General features: G+C 34.6%; 2 protein-coding genes across 3 annotated transcripts; both read left to right on the plus strand.

Moving 5' to 3' along the window:
* Window positions 1-1203: 1203 nt before the first annotated feature.
* LOC142629933 (uncharacterized) lies at window positions 1204-17708 on the plus strand. 2 transcript variants are annotated; one of them, XM_075803982.1, is made up of 7 exons: window positions 1204-1377; window positions 5186-7312; window positions 7413-7467; window positions 8290-8438; window positions 9029-9115; window positions 15931-16059; window positions 17331-17708. In XM_075803982.1, the coding sequence occupies exons 1-7, from the start codon at window positions 1309-1311 to the stop codon at window positions 17415-17417; spliced, it is 2703 nt and encodes a 900-aa protein (XP_075660097.1). In that variant the 5' UTR covers window positions 1204-1308; the 3' UTR covers window positions 17418-17708. The 2 variants fall into 2 exon arrangements, with proteins under 2 accessions (XP_075660097.1, XP_075660105.1); XM_075803990.1 differs by lacking the exons at window positions 15931-16059; window positions 17331-17708 and having other exon boundaries at window positions 8940-9067.
* A 1841-nt stretch (window positions 17709-19549) lies between these two features.
* Window positions 19550-21112, plus strand: LOC142610093 (uncharacterized). Its single transcript, XM_075781810.1, has one exon. It carries the CDS (start codon window positions 19715-19717, stop codon window positions 20999-21001), a length of 1287 nt encoding a protein of 428 aa, XP_075637925.1. The 5' UTR covers window positions 19550-19714; the 3' UTR covers window positions 21002-21112.
* Window positions 21113-21312: the final 200 nt, after the last annotated feature.

A 21312-nucleotide genomic window follows, 5' to 3' on the forward strand; every position in this document is an offset into this window, starting at 1 on the left:
ACTTTAACTGTGAGTTTATTAAGATGTTATTATATGCGGTAGGATGTATTGAGTTTTAAGTAAAAAGCTGATATAACAATTTTTTATTGAATGATATAAAACATGGGCTTTACACTCCATCCTTACTAAATTCGAATTAATTGTATAAATGCCTAATGTTAGAATATATAGTTCTATGATAATATTAAACTACAAATTTGGTTGTAACCTAAGATTATAACTTTACTCAATAAAATAAACATTGATACATATTTTGAAAATCTAACCGTTGAATTGCATGTTCTTTATGTTTTTAATATACATGTTAATTTTTATATCAATCAGATATTATTTACTACATGATCTACAAACTTATGATATTTTATACATAGTTTTAAACTACAAAAACTTGTAATTTAAACTATTTATTGATGATATAGTTATTGGTATTTAATAATCTAGAAATTTTACAAGCATGGAGGATATAAGAAGAAGATATAATCCAATGGTGAATTTGTCAGAATAAACCTCCAACAAAAAGATATCGAGGAAGGTTGTAATCTTAGGCTACAACTAATTTTATAGTTAAACTTTATCCATAGTTCTATTTCCATATATATACACTCATAATAAATACCATTTATTAACAACTTATATAATTATCAAATTTCATATTTAAAAAACCAAAAAGAGAAAATTGTTATTGTAAAATTTTCCTTACATTTTTAGTTTATGAAAGATTAGACTTGCATGTTTGGACAGTACTAAACCCATCAAGATGATGACACTTAACAAAAAAAAAAGAATGAATACATATAATAGTATTACAAACTAAACTATAATTATTTATGTGACAGAATATAAATGGTAGAAAAAAAAAAGTTCATATAAAAGTGATGCCAATAAAATACAGTAATTGTGACAAATAACTATGGCAAAAATTATGCAATGAATAATACGGATATAGTCAACCCGGGTGGACAGGAGGGGCCGCGGCGACCGAAGTCGCATAAACAACTAAAAAAGAATCTACTGAGATACGCAAACGAGGACTGTTGCACGTGTCACCGCCCAATCTCAATTTCACAGAAATTCCATGAACTAGGCGGTAACCTGAGACCACCGAATAACAAATTTGTCCACGTTTCAAAACCCCACCCACCTTTTTCTTTAGGTTTTTTCTCTTTCTCTTAAACCCTTCTACTTTTTTTTTTTATTTTTTATTTTTTTCCCATTCCCTCTCTACAAAGCTTTTACCTCCATAGCCAACTACTCTCTCAAATAAACAAGCTCGCTCGCTTCTAGAGAGAGAAAGAGAGAGGTTTGAAGATGGGAGCTCTTGCTCCGGTTTCTACATGGAACCCTGAAGATGACCTTTTGCTTAAGAACGCTGTTGAGGTAAAAGTTTATATAACCCACCATTCATGTTCTTTTATTTTTCAAGCTTTTATAAAGATTGGCTTTTTGTGTTGTGGAATGAACTATGTACTTGTGTTTGAATTTCTTTTTTGTTCTTGGATAACAGTTGAAGTTTCTGTCTTTTATTTATTTATTTTATTTATATGATTTTCCTGGTTCTATTTTATTCACTTTTCTTTTTGGAGTTATTAGGTAGAGTGTAGCGGTCTAATTATTTTTATTTTTGATAATTTTTTTTTTTTGGTAATAGACATTGTGTGTATTATGGGATTTGAAATATTGGGTTTGTTGTGTTGAAGCATGAATTTTTTGAAACTACGGAATTTTGGGCTTGCTTGTATACCACATTGGATACTTTTAACTCTTTCCATTGGAAGATTTCTGTCACCTTTGGTTTAAAAACTAGGAATTTGAACCATTTTAGATAGGGATAGGCGATTACTGTTGGAGAATATGGTTAGAACAGGTGATGTTAAGCTACATTCTGACTACTAGTTGTCCCCCTTATACGCTGTAGGTGGTATGGTGGTTCTATTCATCTTTTAGATGTGTTATTAAGAGTGCATGGTTGGAATTGAATTGTCAGGGTGCATATTTAGAAATTAATTAGTATTATATTTTTGAAGTTTCAATATTGAATGTCTCCATTTTCCGTGTGTGATGATTATGTTTTTGAAGCCTGAGAAACATATTAAGTGTTATGTTTAACCAAACCACAAACCTTAGACATTTGCTGACGATCTGCAAAAATGGACCCAGCTGTTACCTTTGGAAGTTCCTGTAGTCATAGGGTGTTGAAAATATCAAATCCCTGAAATCTAGTTCTTTGAGATGGTGTCATGTGCTTGTGAATCATCTTTGTTAAATTTTTTTGTGTATATATGTGCTTGAGATTCACAAGCATATTTGATACAAGAGGCTGTCCAACTTTTTAGTATCTCTGGGATCCTCTGTTGGCCATTTAATGAGTAAAATTATCTAATGTTAACTGCATATCACAAAATGCTCTAGATATTTGCATCACACATCACATGTCATAGGTTTGTTTTCTGGGCTTCACTAAAAAGATTTGACAACTTGAAAATCTTTATTGTACTGTGTTTAAAATGGAAAATTTGTGATGTGGTTCATTGAGACCTCTAAATATGTTAAGAGTGTGAGCCAGGAGGAATGTTTGTAAAGCATTTCGATTCTTCAAATTTATATGGTTGCTGGTCAAGGAGAAAAGGAAAAGATGAGAGTGGATGAAATAATTTTATCGTGGTTCTGGATTAATTGGCAGACAGTCATGAAAGCACGTGCTTATGCTAATAGATTGTGCTGCTCTCTTTGTAATTGAATCATTACTTAGTTACTCTGGTATTGATGAATAATTCACAGAACATCACTTGAATGAAGCTGATATTTCTGTTTTATTAATCGAGACATGGAATTCTTCATTTCTTAACAGTGGAGGATCAATAGTGCTTTTCAACTAAGCAATTAGTTGTGTTGCAAGTTTTTTTTTTTTAATCAGGTTCCCCAAATGTCTGATACAATCTCTGTGGAGGGGAGCACATTGTTTTGCACTTTCAAATGTGGTAATACAAGCTTTTTATAGGATCTCCCTGGAAATAAAAGGTGGGGGTGGGGGGGGGGATATAGCTGAGTTGTAACATGATGGTGAGTATTTCTGCTTGTCATATGGGTGATCTGTATTCGATCCTAAGCAATTGTGTCATGTTTTTCTATTTACCAATAAAAAAAATTTCAGTTTTGGGATGAGGAAAGATGGAGGGGGCTGGGACATGTGTAGGCTATTAGAAAAGTAAAATTGAAACTAAAATCTGTTTAAACCAGCTTTTCCAAGTCAAACCCTGTACTTGGTCTTTGTTTGGGATTCAAGCAAGATAGATTTTACAGGTACCTGTGCAATAAGTTTCCAATCAAACCCCTTTTTTTCATTGGATTCTATTTCATCTATAATTATAGTGCAGTTAATATCCATAAAAAAGCAAGCTATCAGCTTCCACCTTACTAACCTGTCACTGAGAAACACAGCACTTATATAATGAATATCCTCCGAGACTTCTATGTCTCTTATGGTCTCACTTCCATCTTTTTCAAAGTTGATGGAAACAATCTAGCATTTGTATGATCCCATCAAATTGATGTGGTTTCAGCTTTAGCTTGGGATGGCATAAGGCTTTTATAGATACCATAGAATTTCAACATATGACATTTGTTCCATGATGATTGCTCTTTATCATCAGGCCAAGACACCAGTTGGTTTTTGGTATAGGCAGGATTCAAACCTCAAATCTTTTATTCGACAACAAGTGACTCTACTAGCTAAGCTAACTGGGATGGCTAAGCTTGTTTGGAGAGAACAGATTGCATCACGCTTATGACTTACTACTTATATGCCAACCAAAACAGCCTAATGGGCTGGGTCGAAATTATCAACCTTATACTATCTAGGATTGTCTTCATTTAGTTTCTTATAAAATATTAAGAAATTGAGAATGACAAGGAAATCACTCGTGAAATGCTCATTGAGCAAATAGTTTTCCTTTAGTTTTATTACTAAATATTTTTTGATAAATCAATTATTACTAAATATTGTTATCATCATCATCGGAAAAGAACCATGTAGAGAGTGATCATGGATGTGCTTAGGGGAAATGTAAAAACTAGGTTGTTTGGAGAGAACAGATTGCATCACGCTTATGACTTACTACTTATATGCCAACCAAAACAGCCTAATGGGCTGGGTCGAAATTATCAACCTTATACTATCTAGGATTGTCTTCATTTAGTTTCTTATAAAATATTAAGAAATTGAGAATGACAAGGAAATCACTCGTGAAATGCTCATTGAGCAAATAGTTTTCCTTTTGTTTTATTACTAAATATTTTTTGATAAATCAATTATTACTAAATATTGTTATCATAATCGGAAAAGAACCATGTAGAGAGTGATCATGGATGTGCTTAGGGGAAATATAAAAACTAGGTTGTATATATATATATTGATAGGTAAGAAAAAAGTTTGATTAAAGAAGGTTTATATTATGCAAGAAAAACATAGAGCAGCCAAAAAATACAAGAAATAAAAAAAGAAAAGAAAAAGAAAAGAAACAAAAGCTATGCACAAGAAAGAAGAGAATCTACAAACATTGGGAGTGATCAAGCAGATGTGAGTCCCCAAACCCAAGACCAATCAAACAAAGTGCCAACAAAGTAGGCTAGAAGCTGATCCTTCAATTTCTCCACCTTCAAAAGTATGAATATTGTTTTCCTTCCAAGTACACCACATCAAGTATATTCATATATTTGTTCGTAAATAATACATATATTGATATGTACATACATATGCATAAGACGAACATGAAATTGATGACTACAATGTTGTAGTTCAAATGGCAGTTGATTCCTGCCGGGAAGTTTATGCATGAGCATCCCATTATTTGGAATTATTGCACCTAATAGGAAAAAACAGATAGCTTGACTAGCAACGGTTCAAATGTATCTTTCATGTGGCATTGCCATTGCAGGTTTTGATTGCTTACTATCTTTTAATCTGTATCTACTGTGATATAATAAAAATGGTCACATAAAGATGGGTGTTAGCTTATGCCAGTTGTTTATTAATTGGAGCATTCCAATATTTGTGCACATTAGTAAATCTTTTTCTAAGGGGGATTGCAGCTGTGAACCTGTTTATTGACTAAAGCATATAGGTTTTTGGCACAATACATCAACTTTGAAAACCTAGTATGATTTTTTTTTTTCCTCCTGTTTGTAGGCTGGTGCTTCTTTGGAATCACTTGCTAAAGGTGCAGTGCAATTTTCTCGAAGATTTACCGTTCGAGAACTGCAAGATCGGTGGCATTCTCTCCTTTATGATCCAGTTATTTCTGCAGAAGCTTCCCCTCACATGATTGCGATTGAGCGTTCTGGTTCAACTCTTCCATCAAAATTCAATAGATTTGGCAACTCAAAAGAAAACAAATCGGTTTGTGGGAAGAGAAAGGCTGACAGTGTCCGTAGTAATTACTATGCTCTGCTCAAAAGAGTATGCAATGATCCACTTAATTCCATGGATCTAAGTTTTTTTGTTGCACCTGGTGATTGCAATTACATTGCGAGTGGAAATGAGCCTTTACCTGAAGATTGCATGCCTGGTGATACCATGCCAAATCATTGCGGACTTGAAGGGTCAAATTTGGATATTATGCATCGTGTTTTTCCACAAAATCTGATGGATGGTGGCACTGCTACTGCCGATACTGCTGCTAATGGCCATGACTTTCATCCAGGACTCCGGCTACCAGGTGAAGAAGATTTTTGTATTGAGCAAGATAACATACACAATGAAATTCCTCATCTTTTTGAAGAAAATCTGCCTTTTACTGTCAATGGCTCCGTGTTTGAGGAATATGTTCAACCAAAACAATTGCTGGCACACAGCATGTTGGAAGCTGATGATTTAGGTTTGGAACCCTCATCTACATTTGATCAAATTAATAATGATCCAGGACATATCTGCACGGAATTTGAAGGTAATCAGGTGTTCAATTCACCTATGTCAGAGTGTGGTGCATCATTTCACAACTTGGAATTTTCATCTCCACTTCATGAAATGTCTATATGGGGACCAGTTGAGGGCCTTGCAGCATCATCTATGCCTGATGTTGGCCTTCGAGAAAAAGATCTGCAAACTGGAGATAGGTTTGAACTTCCTGATGATGATTTTGGTAAGAATGCAACAATATCAGGGTATGATGTTCACTCGGATTTCAAGTTGGAAAGTGAATTGACTTGTGATGGTTTGAGAAGTCCAACTGCTAGTGCAGAAGGATATTTGGCAGAACTGTCTAATTCTCTCTTGAATTTTACAAATGAGGAAGAACTCTTGGCCATGGGTGATGGAAAGGAAGCGATTGATAAATCTTACTATGATGGCCTGAGTTCACTTTTGTCGAATTCCCCAAATGATGTATGTCAAAATCACATACCCAGTATGACTGAACCAGAGACATCAATAGCTCTAGATACAGATATCAAGAATCCATCTATTGAATGTTCTGGAGAGTTAGAGGAGAACAGGGGGCCTCACTATGATGATGGCTGTATAGCTCATGATTCAGGAGCCCAAATGATATCATCTTTTTCACATTCAAATCCTCAGTTTCCTGATCTGTGTGACGAAGTTATTTGCTGTACATTGAACACTGAGGATCCAGAAATTCCATGCAATGACGATTTTATCCCACCAAAACAATTCTCCCCATCGTCTGTTTCCTTTGTATCACAACAAAAATTTCAAGAAGCTATTAATCCAAATTCTTCAAATGTTAATGATATCTCAGGTAATCAAAGAGCTCGAGAAAGAGGCGTTCTGATGAAGGGAGAAGGAAAAAACCTTGGAGAGTGTCATGTATCTTCTAAGAACATAGGCCCACATGTGTTGCCTGAACCCAGTGTGAACCATCCAATAGGTGGCTCTGGGGTTAAGTTTGAGTTACGGAATAGTGATTTCCCACTTGTGGCGTCTAAGGGTGCAGGTATTGCTTATGGTGGTTCTGATCAACTTAATTCAGCTAGTCTGAGCACTGATGCTTTGAAGGAAGAGACTAAAGGAGTTTCACCTGTAAAACATCTCAGTCATAACCAAATGGATTCATTTATAAAGAAGCCAGCTCTTGTTTGTGATAGCTTTAAAGGCTGTACCCAGACAAATGCTAGTGGCATTAAACAGGAACTAGATGAACCAGCTACGATTCGAGATTATCAATCAACACATGCAGAAGTGACATCTGTAGATATTGTTATGTCAGAACCTGTAGTAAAACCTACGACATCAGATCAGGAAGAGGCACCTGTTGAGAGTGACAATGATGTACCTCATTATTCAGATATTGAGGCAATGGTAAATGCTAATTACTAGCCTTAGAGTTTATTGGTGGATATTTTGTTTCTCATATTTAACTAGATTGTTACAGTTTTCATTGATCTTTTTCCCCTTGCAGATACTTGATATGGACTTGGATCCGGAGGACCAGGATCTATTTTCTAACGAGGAAGGTATTTTTCAGTCTAGCAAGAATTTATATAATGATTAATTACTTGTCTGCCTATTAACTGGGATGGTTTACACTTGTAGTTTGGCAATCCTCTTGCCACTGGTATACCTTTACATTGTTTTAAACTATTAATATATGGAGACTAAATAATGGTGTCATTCTGTTTCTTCTTTTTTTTAAAGAAATTTAATGGCTGGGAATTTATTGTAATCTACCTTTTATTTAGATGTATACTACGCTTGCTTCCCAAGTTGATTGATGTTATGGGGAATTCATGTATATATAACATAGATAATGTGGATTCCTGTTCATGAATTGGATTATTTCAGTATTTGATTTTTAATTAATTTTCCATAGACAGACAATGTGTGCTCTGTATGCATGTTTTCAGTATACATTCACATGTTTTTGGTTTACTTATGAATTGCTATTTTGGGATCTGTCTTCAATGTCATCAAAATATAATGACTACATGATTACAATGACTATTTTTACAGTACTTCTCTCTCATTGTATGTGTAAATTTGCCTGTCTAGGAGGTATTCTTGTGTTCTTTAATAAAATATTTGATATTTCATCTGTAAGACTATATTGTTGAGATCAAACTTTGTTTACTGGAGCTATGCATTACATCTGTAATGCAATGCTCCCTCCCTCCCCTCCCTTCTTCCCCACCCTCCCCCAATCCCGAAAAATAAACTTTTTATTTTATTTTAATGCTGAGAGAATTAACATCTTTATTTTTTGTGCTTATATCATACATAGGCATGATATGATATAATATGATATAGCATTTGATTATATTTTTGTTCTCTATATGTAGTTTTAAGATATCAGAATGAGGAAACTAAGAGGGCAATCATACGGCTGGAGCAGGGTGCTCATTCTTATATGCAAAGAGCCATTGCATCTCATGGAGCATTTGCCGTTTTGTATGGCCGCCATTCAAAGCATTATATTAAAAAACCTGAGGTATTTCAATGCTACAAATCCTTCCCCAACCTATACTGGGTTTGCTTTATATTCTCTCTTGGCGGACCTCTCTTTCTGGTGTTTCCTTTTAAAAAGCAATTTCTGAATAAATCTTCTAAATTTTACCACATAATTTTGTAAATACTATTCAAGTAATTTTTTGCTTAAAATTTTACCTTGAAAATCTAAAAACATTACCATTTAAAAAATGGTATAATTCCGCATGATATGCTTTATTGCTGCAGTGGGTTCCGCAGAAACCATGTCCAGACCAATGAATTTTGTGGCAAGAACTGAGTTTGGATTTAACTCTCATCTATATTGCCAAAGTAATCTGTGTGGATTTTCTGATGATAAATGTGAAATATATCATGAAAAGAATCAAGCTGATAAATTTTTATTGTTTGTCTTAAATGTGTAACTTACAATATATATAAGTAAGGAGGAGTTTTTTGGACTTAATTCCTAAAGTGATGTAGGTCTTGATGTGTTATAAATCAGGCTAACCAATGGAAATGCATGGTGCAAATCATTGTTAGGTAAGCATACATGTGACAATGCTATCAATGTTACATCATTTGTTTCTGTAGGTTTTACTTGGTAGAGCAACTGAAGGCATCATTGTCGACATTGACTTGGGAAGGGAAGGGCGTGCCAATAAAATATCTCGACGGCAGGTGAGCTTTTCTGTGGTTGCCTTGTTCAGTTATAGTAATGACATTTTTGCTTTGATCTTTCTCTCCTTAACTGTCAAAGTGCTGATTTTACTCATATATTTTCTGCTCTTGATCTGTTTCTGTGGTTATATATCGTGTTTATTCCTAGAATGTCTAGATAAGACTTATAAAAGGGAAATAAATGCCAAATCAAACATGTCACTAAATACTAGACCAGGTTAAATGCAGCAAGCTGGCATAAACTGATTCAAATCCCACCTTTCTCACCTTATCTGAGGGCAGTGAGGTGTCCTAGGTTGGCTTATTTCAAAGCCTAAACCATTGCAGGTAGTGATAGATAAGGAGGGTACTCGCATGGCTTTTAGGCCAACCAGAATAAAAAGCTTGTGGTTCGTTGGGTCAAATTCATTACCATTTTGTAATGCTACTAATATCGATATGGCAACTCAAATGCAATTGAATGGGGCGGGAGAGAATCCAATAGGCTCCAAGCCAAAAGGCAAAAACTCTATTGATACAGTTGAGGCAGAATCTGGCTTAACCCTTTAAGGGGCAATCGGATCGAAACAACTGGTAGAATTGAATAAGAAGATGGTTTGAATGGATCAGATGGAATCTTGAATGTCAAGGAAGTGTTCATTGGGAACAAAGAAATTGGAGGTGGTTGGAGTTAAGGAGGTGACATCGTGACATTTGGTAGTGCCAACTGTAGTAAGGGATATCGATGCGATTTTAGCAAAGGAGTTTTGGCAGGGTAACAATGCTATCTCATTGGAGACATGAGGCTTGGGTCACCTGTAGTATAATCGGATTTTGGTACAGGACTGAGCTGAGACACAGCTTGCCAGAGGGGTTTGCACTTCCTTGGAGTTCCGTAGAATTGTTGGGTCTGTCATTAAACTTAGATTTCTTTTCAGGATGGAAATTTTGTTTGTGAGTGGTTCAACCTATGTACTGGATATTGATATAAAAGTATTGGATACAACTTAGCCTTTGCCAGTGCAATGCGAGGTGACTTCCTGCGAGAGTGATATTAGGGAAAATTTAAGCCCAGTAGTTTGTGAACCACTTGATTGAATTGATCCAGATACAAGTGAGGAATCAACCTAGTTGTTGGGGAGATTGATGCTTCGGAGTGGGTTTTGAGAAAAAAAGTAAGGAGCTTTAGTAAGTACCTGGGTCTTCCCATTACAGGCACGACATCTGTTCCCTTGCTGATTGCTATTAGGAAAGACAAGGAGGAAATCAGCAGGGGTTGGTAACAATCATGCAGCAAACAAAGTCCCACAGTGATGGAGTCATGGAAGGTTAATATGCTATTACTTTGCAAATTCGTCTATTCAAGAATTATTTTATTGGGTCCTCATGTGAAGTCCAATTGAAGTGAAAGTAGTGCCCTTTTAATGGTCTAATTATGAGTCTTTTAGGGTTAAAACAATTTTTAATTTGGGTTTTTATTTTATTAGTTATAGTTAGTTTTATATTAAGGGGCAAATCTGTAATTTTCACAATTCCTGTGAATTGAGGGTATTTTGGTAATTTAGTTGAGTCTAGAATCTTCTAAGGTATTCTAAATGTCTTAGGTTTATTTACTTTGCATCCAAGTTAGTGTTTATTAGTTTTTTTAGTAGTCCTAGTACTAATAGGAATCCTTTTACTACTAGTGCAAATAAGAGTCTTTATGTATATTGTACTCAATGTATTCAAAGAAAATAGAATGAGTTGATTAATAAAATTGGGTGTTTTGAGTAATAGGCACGCTGGCCTTAGTTGTTTCTTTCTAAGGTTACTGTTCACACGGCCCCTAAACAGCCCTAACTTCTCTCTAATTCATCTTTGTCCTAACCCTAAATGGCTAAACCCACCACAACTAAACATAGGCAAATCCGTAGTTTGTCCTACATCACACAGAGTACTACGGAGCTTAAAATTTTGATATGTGCAGTGAATTATGATGGAAGATCAGTAAATAGTAGGAGAGGGGAAGTCAGTGATAAGGCTACTGACATATCATCAATAATGAGATTATGCCTACTTGCCTGGAAAGTTAAGGGTTTGAACAATTACAGAAATGGACAATGGTGAGGAACATGTTGAAAGAATGGAAGTGTGATGTGGTATGCTTGCAGGAGACCTAAATTGATGGTACGAATAACAGCATCGTTAGTTAGGAATCTGTGGTGGAATCCGTATGTAGATTGGGTGGTCATCACTCATCAATGCAGTTCATACAGCTAGTGGTACCATTCTGGTGTGGAATTGAAGGATTGTGGAGAAAGTTGATTCTAAATCAGATAGATTTTGTTTATTACAACAACAATAAACCCTTAGTCCCAACTTTTTGGGGTTGGCCACTTGTATTTTTTTCCTCCATTCTATTCTATCCAAAGCCATACTCTCTGTTACATGTAGATCTTCTTTATTATGTTTGCTAAAAAATAGTGAATTCGGCTTCTTATGGACTTTGCAGTGGGATTTTTGTCCCAAATGATAGTGATCCCAAAACTTTACTATTTTTTTTATTCAATTACGTACTAACATAAATAATACACTAAATGTCTAATTATTGTTTAGTTTTAGGTTGTACTGATCTATGATTAGAGTATGCAAGATTTTAGCCAACGTATGCAAAAATATTTTTAAGCATAAAATAAACTAAAAAAATATTTTTTTATACATAATTTTTTTTTCTTTTTTTTTTTAAAGTCAGGGGGGTTCATTTGAACCCCCTGAACAATGAGTGCTGCCACCCCGGCATATGAATCTAGTTTGCTTAACAAGTTGGAATACCTTTCTACCTTATGAGCCTTTATGTGGAGCTAATGAAAAAAAAAATTGTTTTCTTAGCAACACCACAATATATATATATATATATTCCTAGGGGTAGGCTGCTCACCTTCACCCCCAAAATCTCCATGTTAATAGCCTTCAAGTGTAAGAATAAGCCTTTACATGGTGCTAATGACAAAATCTTGCTTTTTAATTGCCTTCAATTGCAAGTATGAGACTTTTGAGGGGAACAAACAGCAAAATCTTTTTATCCTTTTTTTTGGGGGGCGGAGGGGGTGGTTGTTTTGTTAGGATGGTGTGAGTACGACTTTGATGTGACTGTGAGAGTGGAATATGACAATATATATAATGTGTGTGTGTGGTGAAGTTGGGGTGGTGTTCATAAAAAAAAAAAAAAATTGGGTGTTTAAGCCTAAACCAATGCTTGGTTTGTTTTGCACATAATAAATATTTTTAAAACAAGATATTAAAGGAAGTCACAAAAAAAAAGGACTTCCAAGTTCCAAAAATTCTTAGAATTTACTAAAATGATGGGAATTTTAAACACACCAATTAATTTTTCATTGATTTAATGAGTATATCTAAAAATTTAGAATTTAGTATTTAAAATATCTTTTTTTAAAATTAGAATGTTATGGTTTTTTAAAAACATAAACAAACGGTAAAGAATTAAGGCTTTTATAACTATGGGAAGAGCAGAGAGATGTGAGGTAGAGATGGGAGGTTGCCTGGTGCATAGCTGTGGATTTTAATGTATTAGATTCCCTAGCGAAAGGTTTGGGTGTGATAGATTTAGGGCCTGTTTGATAAGTGAATTTTTTTTTGTATTTTAGTTTTTGTTTGCTAGGTGTTTTGTAAAATTGTTTTCAAAATGTGTGTGTGTTTTTTTTGATAGGTAATAAAAGTTTTATTGATATCAAAAGTGCAATGTGTTTACAATTGTAAACTCACAACAATGAAAATAATACATTCAAATCAAAAAGAAAATCTAACAGAAATAATGAAATCAGACAAGGAAATACAATGTGTGAGACTCCAAATACGAGACCACTCAAATAATTTCCTAGCTAGCAAAGTCTTCAACAGATCAATAGGTCTCTCAATGTACTCAAAAGTTCGGGCATTGCATTCCTTCCATACTAACCACATAAGACACACTGGTACCATATTCCAAAATGTGTTTTCTCAAACTAAAACTCAACTCCATCTTGTTTGGCATGATTTTTCACCCCAAAACTAGTCCCAATTTTCTGTATTTGAAAACAGAAAACTTTATTTAAATTTTGCTACCAAACAAACCCTTAGTTCATAATACTGGAGAGTTCAGATTTCATTAGATATTTAAATCTTATAGATTTACCTCTCAATGGGGTTTGTGGCCAAATAACAGTGGCTAATTATCTGTGTCACAAATATATCGTGCTTTAGTATCTGCAGAGTGGAAGAACATTTAATGGATGTTACTCAAAGATTGATGTCACAACTAGTTTTTGATCATAGTCCCATTTTGTAGCGGTGGGAGGTATACTGAGGGGAGAATGTGTATTTAAATCTGAAATATATGATTTGTTGACAATGTTCAGAATTAGTGGAATCACTGTGACTTTCATGGGCTCCCTAGTCACAAGCTGGCCAGAAGATTTAAAACTCTAAAAGAAGATTTGAAAACTTGGAAGAAGTGCAGGTTTAGGGATGTGGGTGTTAATAAAAGGAGTTTGCTTAATGAAATGTTGTGCATGGATGAGAAAGTGCTACAAAATGGATTGACTTCAGAAGAGAGAAATTGAAGGGAGGAGTTGAAATCTGAAGTGGAGAAATTAGCAACCTTGGAAGAAATTTCTTGGCTAAAGGAAGGAGATAGCAAAACCAGATTTTTCCACAGTTTGGCAAATTCTCATAGGTGATCTAATCATATTGGGCATTGGAGATGGATGGAATGGTGTATGAAGAGGACTTAAGAGGTTAGCAAAATTATCAATTTCTATGGCTCCCTTTACAAAGAAACAAAGAAGAGACCATGTGTGGATGGGCTGGTGTCTTCATCCATAGATGAGGAAGATAACAGTTTGATGGAAACGGAATTTGAAAAGGATAAGGTAGTACAAGCTCTTAAGGAATTGAGGGGAGATAAAGCCCCTGGACCAAATGTTTTACTGTGACCTTTTTTCAACATTGTTGGCAAGTGGTGGAATGCCATGTGAATGTGATGGCTTTCCTTAAGGAGTTTTATGACAACTGTAAGTTTGAAAAATCTCCTGATGCCTCTTTTATTGCATTAATCCCTAAGAAGGCTAATGCTATAAATATAAGAGATTTAAGGCCTATTAGTTTGGTTGGAAGCATTTGTTAGATATTAGCAAAGTTGTTGCTGAATAAATTAGTATCTGGGTCCCTAAACACATTTGTGGGATGGAGGTAGATTCTAGATTTCATACTAATTGCAAATGAATGTTTGGATAGTCAATGTCCTGTGTCCCAAGAATGATCAGCAAGTTTGATATTGAAAAGGCTTATGATCATTTTAATTGGGATGTTTTAGTTTATTTGCTACGTAGAATGGGGCTTGTTGATAATTGGAAACTATGGATATACTCTTGGGTATTAATTGTACACTTCTAGGGGCTAGTGAATGGCCCACCCTTAGGTTTCTTTAATACCTATGGGGGTTTACGCCTTTACGGCAAGGAGATCCGCTTTTATCATAGCTAATTATCTTAGTTATGGAGGTGTTGAGTAGAATGTTGAAAACTGAGGAGAAGGGGGTTTCATTTCAGGCTTCAAGGTTGGGGAAGGATCTAACACCAGTATGATAATTTCTCATCTTCTATTGGCTGATAATACCATTTTATTAGCAATGCTAGTGATGCATGACAAAGCGAAAACTTATGCAACATGGAAATTAAAGTACATAAAATAGAAATAACCCAAAGTTCAGAACCTAGGCTTGCTCGGAATTAGCACCAAACAAAAAGAAACAAAACTTAGGAATTAAAAAACTCCAACAATAATTTTATTATTCAGGCAAACTGTCTAACTATCTTCATTGGAGTACAACAACGTGCTTATCTAGACGACTAGGGCTAAACTAAAAATTCTAATTGACTTAAGGAAGCCTAATTCTTGAATTACAAAAATACCATAGACCATAGGAAATTAAATAAAAAACTAATAATCTAATTCACTAATAAGGCCTAAAATAAATTTATCAAAAAAAAAAAAGACCTAAAATAAAATACAATTGACCTTCAAAATTAAATGATACTAAATTGAAATAAAATTGTCTTCACTCTTACTGCGTCACTTTTTCTTTTATATTGTTTTAACACCATCCTTTGTAAAGTCTAAACAGGAACTGAATGCATTCTTAAGAAGGTACAAGTGGCAACATTTGGGGGGTAAGCTGTGCAACAAGGGCCAATGAATATGCTACTCCAAACGAGTAATTTGCTTTAAGCTGATGGCGAAGAAAGTAAAATAGTAGGTCAAAAAGTATGGGGGAAGAAAAAGCAGGAAAAAACATGATTGTCAAGGATTAGGAGGATAGGATTATGTTGAAACTTTTAGGAATAAACTATTTCTAGTCAAACGAATAATATGAACTGCACCACTTTTTCATAGCCTACTATTGCCATTTGACCAAAGAAAATAGCAGTAAAATTAAGTACCATGGTTCACATAATGGCTGCGGCACCTATCGTTGAGGGTAGAGATTTTCTTCTGCCAAGTAAAATATTGATGATTTGTGATTTGTCTATGTTATTTGCATGATCTTTCTTAAATATAAAAGCAGGTTTCTTTTTTATTTACTAAAGTCTACTTGTTTGTTTAATTTGTTTTATGTGTTTTTGTTTCTGTGTTTTAATTAAGAAACATGAACATTTTATCTTTATCAGGGATGCCACTGATCTCATCCAGGACATATTTAGATTCTCTTGACACCCTCTTTGCTAACCCACCAGAGGGTAGTTATTCTCCTTTGACTTGAACTTTGAAGTGAGAACTTTCCTCTTTTCCTTGTATGTTAGGCTATTATAGAGATGGACAAAGGAGGATCGTTCTGTCTGAAAAATCTTGGCAAGTGTTCAATTTCAGTGAACAACAAGGAAGTAGGCCCTGGTCAGAGTCTAAGCCTTCTTTCTAGCTGTTTGATTGAGGTATGTACCTATAGCTTCTTAAACATGAATATAATAAAATGGTATTATAAGCTCTATTGCGGATTTCCTGGAAAACCTTGCCTTTCCAACTTTGCAATGCTTGCCTTACCTTCGTTTGGAAGTTTATAAAGGAATGGAATTGAATGAGTAAATCATAAAGAAATGGAAAAGAATGGATTGTATTTAAGTAATGGAATGAAATTAAGTAATCTTTTTTGGATATTTTAAAATAAAAGAATGGAAATGATTGGAATGTAAGTAACCTTTTTAGAAGTAACACTAAAAGAATGAAAATGAATCATTTTAATACCCTTTTTTTAAAAAGGTTAAATGTGTAGAGATATTTTGGGAGTTTTAGTGAAAATTTTATTAATTATGTTCTTTCCTTCCCTCCAATTCCTCTCAATTTTGGAGGGAATGAAAATTGAGGTTTTGAAGGAAAATGGAGGAATGGGTATTCTCTCCTACACATTCCATTTTCTCCAACTTCAACTCCCAAACAAGAGAATGAAAGAAATATACCAAAATACTTCTTTTCATTCCATTTCTTTCCCTTCCTTCTTTCCCTCCTCCCAAACAGAGTTTAGTATCCTTCATGTTTAGCACCGCCCAGTCTTGGTGGTGATAATCAATCTGTTCCATCATTTAATTAGGCCAATTTTGATCTGTTACCTAGGGTAACATTCTAAAATTGCTATTTTTATTTAATTACTGCTTAGGATCTTGAGTCTTCTGTAAAACCTGACCCTTTATTAGGCATCATTAGTATTTCTCTCTCTCTCTCTCCCCTTTTTATCTTGTTTATCAATTCATCTCTCTACATTCTTTCTTGTACATGATCAAAATTCTCTGTTCAGAATCCTGCACCTAATTTGGTAGTAGGTACATTTGGGATTGTGACTCTAATATTCTTAGTTTCTTGCACTTATTTCCACACACATCATCTGGCCCATCAGGTTTGTATGATATCATGAAGAAATTTTCGCAATGCCTATATTTTGGGTACAAAAGACCCATAACAGCAGACAATGGTCTCTAGCAGCCTGTGGGGCCAATCTTCTATTTTTATAATTCAATCCTCTATTTTAATAGTGCTGTGTGCGTTTAAATTACTAGATCTATTATTGTAGGGGTATCCTAGTACAAATTATGCCTTACCTTTAAGATTTGATTACATGTTCATATAGTCACAAGGGGAATGCCATTGGATAAAAATTAATGAACTATATATTGAAATTTGAGATGATTTGTCACAAAAATTAAATATGCAGATACGAGGAATGCCATTCGTATTTGAGATGAACCAAACTTGTGTGAAGCAGTATTTGGATAACATCACCAAGAACAACCAAATGTAGAAGCACCTAATGTGAATTGTAGCTGAGGTGCTATGACTAAAAATCGCATCAGAAGGTGCTCATTTTTGCCGCGCTTTCTGGGTTCCTTGGGGAAGCTATATCAAGTCTGTTGTATGTGACTAATTACTGTGAAGTGAACTGTCTTGTTTTTATTTTTTAGGTTACAAAGCATTTTCAAAATGTTTTTTTCTGTATGTAACACCCCCCAAAAACAAACAAAAACAAAAAATCATAGGGTATATTGGTAATTATTTCTTCATCTGCAATATATTTTTTTCAAAAAAAGTAATTTAATAGTTACAACAATTGGGAGCGGAGATTTAAATTCTAGATCTCTCTATACGAAAAACATCAGGAAATGTCAGCCGAACTATAAGACTCTTGACCACATCAACTAAAAAGATAACATTAGGAGGCTCTTCTCCAAAGTTGTAAAATTGCAGAATATAAAGTTCTGTACACAAGCTATTTGATTAATGAGTTAGGATTACATGCAGATATTATGGTATATTCTTATAACATTAACAATAAATTCTTTAAGAATCCGATGGATAAAGGTTCTCAGATTATGTTACACAAGGACCAAGGTCAACTCTCAATTCAGATTTTGTATGATCTGGACCAAATTTGATGTGTTTACAGCCCTAAGAAAATTCGAATTGTTAAATTCTGGTCTTATATGCTATTCCTCTCATAAAGGAACTGGAAGTGAAGGTATTGGAGAGCAATAGCAATTCTCCCACCCGATCTTGCAATGTAAAATTGCAGACTCAAGAATGAGTTAGATGGTGAATTGTTTTGTTGGGATTTTAAGACCAATATTTAACTTTTGAGGGAACCAAATTTGGTTATTTTAGCTTTAGGTCTTTAAAATATTATAACAAATTTTAAAATTTGGGGATGGTCCCATTAGTCTCTTGTTAGTTCCGTCATTGATTTGATCCATGATCTATAAAAATGAACGTATGTGTGAACAATTTCTCAAAATGTGTGTGGACACTAGGAATTTTTACACTAATCAAAAGAAATAAGAACATCCACTGATATTTTGATAGTATAAGAAAAAATCAACAACCTAAATGCACCTACACAGTCATTGGATGTGAAAGGAAATGAAGATATAGAAAGCAAACAATTTATATATATATATATATATGTATATATATATATATATATATTAGCTGAATTGTAAATTTTGGTATCAATTTTAGTGCTTCTTGTGAGTTTTGAACCGTAATAAAGTTAAAGTTTTAATTATAAATTTAGTCTTCAACTTTGGTCTTATATTTTAAATGGTTTCCGTTTAATTTTTAATCTTTTAAATGTGTGTCAAAATCAATACTATTATCTTATGATTGAAAACAATTATAATATAATAAATAAAAACTCTAATGTTTCGTTTGTTTTGATAAAAAATTTTGTATAAAGATAGTTTTTCATATTTTTCAGTGTTTAGTAGCATAAAAAAAGATGAGTCAAAAAAAAATTATTTTTGATCAATATAAAAAGTATGATTTATTTTTAGAGACTGTTTTTCATTATTATTATTATTTTTTAAAAAGCTAAATAAAGGAAGTTAGTAAGTTATTTTTCAACTCATTTAAAATTGCTACTAAACGTTGAAAAATAAAATAGTTTTATTGAAAATTTTTCTTAAAAAATAACTTATTTTCTAAAAAAAATTACCACTAAAACAAACATAGCTTAAAATCAAGTATAATTACAAGTTCAAATCAACCATATATGATAACTTAAAATCGTGACTTCTATATTTTACATTGAGATCGTAACTGATTTCAAATTTTCCTTTCATATGTCATCCTAAAATCATAAGTTCAAATGCAAACCCTCAATTTTTAGATCTTGAAAATATGAATGGAACTAGTGTCTTTAAAAATGTTACCCTTTTCATATTATTTCAAAAATACAATATTGTATTTACCGAAAAAAAAAATTCACAAAAAACTTCTGCCAAATCACTCACCCAGTCACTCTTCGTCACTTCACTTGGATCAAGTCCCAAGCGCACGTGAGGTTCAGTCATACATTTAAGCAACCCAACACCCATTATCAGATCATGGCATCTCAGATTCTCAATGATCTCATGTCATATCATGTTCATGTGGGTCCCCTCTCTCATAACTTCGTTTATATCCTGAAAAATCTATCAACCTCACCGTACAAATACAATCGATCTCGATCTCAATCTCAATCTCAATCTCTCTTCCTCGGTTCCTCTCTTTCTCTCTTCTTCAACACTCAGATCTACAAAATCACCTTCAAACCTCAGAAAAGCTATGGCCAAGTACAAGTACAATGGTGCTTTCTATGATCTCTCATTATTGCTTCTAATGTTCATATTTTCCCAGCGTTTCTTCCTTGTAGATTCAACAACAGACCCAGCAGATATTAAGGTTCTCAAAGATTTGAAAAATGGTCTCAACCCAAAGTCCATTGTACCTGGTTCTTGTCTAAGTTCATGGGACTTTTCGTTGGACCCATGTGACCACGTCTTCAGCAACCACTTCACGTGCGGTTTCAGATGCGACCGAGTTGTCTCCGGCTCATTTCGAGTCACCGAGATCACTCTTGACCCGGCGGGTTACTCAGGTTCACTCACTTCCACTACTTGGTCACTCCCTTACTTACAAACCCTCGAAATTTCAGACAACTCGTTCTCGAGCTCAATCCCAGACTCACTCTCCAACTTGACTCGCCTCCGCCGACTCAGCCTCCCCAGAAACTCGCTCTCTGGTCCAATCCCCAACTCGCTCAGCTCACTCTCTCAGCTCCACGAGCTCTACCTCGACAACAACGAACTAAACGGTCCCATTCCTTTAACCTTAAACAAACTGGTTAACCTGAAAAGACTCGAAGTCCAAAGAAACAACCTCAGTGGCAAGATTCCCAATCTGGGTTCTCTCAGAAACCTCTATTTCTTCGATGCCAGCGATAATGAGCTCTCTGGTGAAGTCCCATTAACATTGCCAAAGTCCCTCGTCGAGGTCTCTGTTCGAAACAACAACTTACAAGGAAACCTCCCAGAAAGCTTAGCCAATTTGGGTTATCTACAAGTACTCGATTTGAGTCATAATAGGCTCAGTGGGCCTGTGATTTCAGTTCTTTTCGACCATCTTTCACTTCAACAACTCACACTCTCTCACAACAATTTCACATCTTTGGAAGTGCCTAGTAACTATGTTAATAGCAGATTGATAGCCATTGATCTGAGCTATAACGAGCTTAGAGGATTGTTGCCAGCGTCTATTGGATTAATGCCAAAGCTCTCGGCTTTGTCTTTGGAGCACAACAAGTTTACAGGGATGATACCAATGGAGTATGCTATGAAAGCTGCTGTTCCTGCAGGAGCTGGAACAACGGCGTCGTTTCAGAGACTGTTGCTTGGTGGGAATTACTTGTTCGGGTTGATACCAGCTGCTTTTATTGGTTTGAAACCGGGTTCGGTTAATGTGAGCCTTGTGGATAACTGTTTGTACATGTGCCCTGATAGGTTTTTCTTCTGTCAAGGTGCGGTTCAGAAGTCTTTAGTGGATTGTAAGAATTTTGGGCCTGTGATTCCTTGAGATTGACGTGTATAATGTATCTTCAATTGTTTAACATAGTACACTTTCTTTGTCACAATATACATTTTTTTGTATGATATGTTATGATTGTTGCACAATAAAAATAGTATCACTACTAAATGCGATAATGCAACAATGGTAATTTAGTATAACAAAGTGTAAAACATATTATGAAATATTTTGTAACTTTTGACATTGCTAAATTTTTAAGGATTGCAATTGGTGGATGTATCACTTTTCTTCTTTGAATATTAGAAATACGGGTTTGAACATTGTGACATCCATGTTGCCATAGAGTGATTAATATCGAG

Source organism: Castanea sativa, chromosome 1 (assembly GCF_040712315.1).
Source record: "Castanea sativa cultivar Marrone di Chiusa Pesio chromosome 1, ASM4071231v1".
Lineage (NCBI taxonomy): Eukaryota > Viridiplantae > Streptophyta > Magnoliopsida > Fagales > Fagaceae > Castanea > Castanea sativa.

Coding starts and splice junctions, on each gene's coding strand:
- LOC142629933 (XM_075803982.1), top strand. CDS start 1,309: ATGGGAGCTCTTGCTCCGGTTTCTACATGGAACCCTGAAGATGACCTT. Junction 9,116..15,930: donor ATAAAATATCTCGACGGCAG/GTGAGCTTTTCT, acceptor CTTGTATGTTAG/GCTATTATAGAGATGGACAA. Junction 16,060..17,330: donor TTTCTAGCTGTTTGATTGAG/GTATGTACCTAT, acceptor TTAAATATGCAG/ATACGAGGAATGCCATTCGT.
- LOC142610093 (XM_075781810.1), top strand. CDS start 19,715: ATGGCCAAGTACAAGTACAATGGTGCTTTCTATGATCTCTCATTATTG.